Genomic DNA, 1,560 nt, shown 5'->3' on the forward strand with positions numbered 1-1,560 from the left:
TGAGGAACCGCTCGGCCTCGGCAGCCTTGCCGGCGGCCACGCACTGGAAGGTCGCGTTCTGCCCCGCGTTGACCTCCACGTCGCCCAGGCGGGAGAAATGAGGCGCTTTCGCTGCCGAGGAACGCAAGCGAGAGGTGACGAAGCGGCCAAGCTCCGAGGGAACCCGCGGTAGCATCGCTGCAAAAACCCCACCACAGCCCAAAATCCCACCCAGGATGCCAGGGCTGGAGCCGAGCTCCGGACGGGCTGGATCCCCAACCTCGCAGCCCAGCTCGGAGTCAGGAATTTGTTCCCGTCCCCGTACAACCAGCCGGTGTCCCAGGGAAGGATGCTGCCTTCCCCTCCAGCATCCTGCAGCGCTGTCACCAGATACAGGCTATGGGGCTGATAGAGGGGGGCAGGTCTCCTACCCCAGCCTAGAAGAAATAGGGGGTGAACCCCAAGAGCCAACGTGTTGGGACAGCCTGGGATTTCAGGTCCTCACCAGCCTGGGTGGCCCCCCCTCGATGGGGATGCCAAGGCCATGCGTTCAGTCTGCACTTCTCCGAGGTTTTATAAAAACTCAGTGATGGAGATAGAAAAAGGAGCCCCAGAGGTACCCAGGAGATGGAGCTCCACCAGCCCAGGTGCCGACAGGACACTCAGGTGCCACCAGGCTGCATCCATCAGCTCTCCCCAGGACCATCCCAATGGACACCAGCTCCAAACCCTGCTGCCCAGCCCAGCTCAGCAGCACCCACCACCCCGCTGACTCTTCGGGGTCCCCCACCCCCGGGTCCCATCCCGTGACACTTACAGCATGGATAATTCAAGAGCAAAATATCATCCAAGCCAAGATAGCCCCTGCGCTCGCTGGAGACCACCGCCTCGAAGAGGACCTGCACCAAACAGAGGGGTCACCCATTGCCGGGGGGGGGGCCGGGTCACGCAAGGGGGGTCCAGGTCGTGCAAGGGAGGGGGTCTGTGCCATGCAAAGGGGGGGTCCACTGGGGCTCACCTGGTACTCGCTGGGCCAGAACAAGCTGACGGCCAACTCCGCCTGGTGCCACTGGTGGCCGTGGGAGCCGGAGGCGTTCCAGACAGCGCTGCCCACCGGGCCCCCCGTCACCCGGACGTAAGCGCTGAGGTTGGCCGTCCCGGCTGTACATGAAGTAGCTGAACTGGAGGCAGTGGGTGTCATTCTCGCTCAGCGCCTGGAAGAGCAGGTGAGCTTTCTGGCCCGGGGCGTGCTGCGAGGAGTTCACCATCAGGTAGGAGCCTGCGGCGGGAGGGAGAAGGGGGGAGAGCGTGGAGTAATCCCCCTGTTCTGCACCTCCTGAGCTTTGCCGGCAGAGATGGAGAAGGTGGGGGATGCAAGATTGCAAAGATGCACGTGACCTGGCAACGATGCTCGGGTCCCGCTGGGTACCGGTCCACGCCAGCCCGGAGGGACGTGCAGGACAGGAGCCGGGGAACAGGGATGGAGTCAGTGTCAGGTGCCCATTTGGGCAGCAGCAGGACACCAAAATGGGACCTGGCTGCTGGACGAGGAGGGAAGGATCAGACCCGCTTGCCTCCAGG

The 1,560-nt window shown here is 63.7% G+C and overlaps 1 protein-coding gene across 1 annotated transcript in view; it reads right to left on the reverse strand.

Annotated features, from left to right (window-relative positions):
• The window catches only part of LOC104078877 (receptor-type tyrosine-protein phosphatase U-like), a gene marked incomplete at both ends in the record, with an annotated part of 2,583 nt that extends 1,325 nt beyond the window's left edge, over positions 1-1,258 (reverse strand). Inside the window, 4 exon segments of the mRNA XM_009580692.1 lie at positions 1-111; positions 797-878; positions 998-1,127; positions 1,129-1,258. The exon segment at positions 1-111 is cut by the window's left edge and continues 26 nt beyond it. Coding sequence (XP_009578987.1) covers positions 1-111; positions 797-878; positions 998-1,127; positions 1,129-1,258 — 453 coding nt within the window.
• Between the last annotated feature and the right edge of the window lie 302 nt (positions 1,259-1,560).

Source organism: Fulmarus glacialis, unplaced genomic scaffold, assembly GCF_000690835.1.
Source record: "Fulmarus glacialis isolate BGI_N327 unplaced genomic scaffold, ASM69083v1 scaffold19156, whole genome shotgun sequence".
NCBI classification, from domain to species: Eukaryota; Metazoa; Chordata; class Aves; order Procellariiformes; family Procellariidae; genus Fulmarus; species Fulmarus glacialis.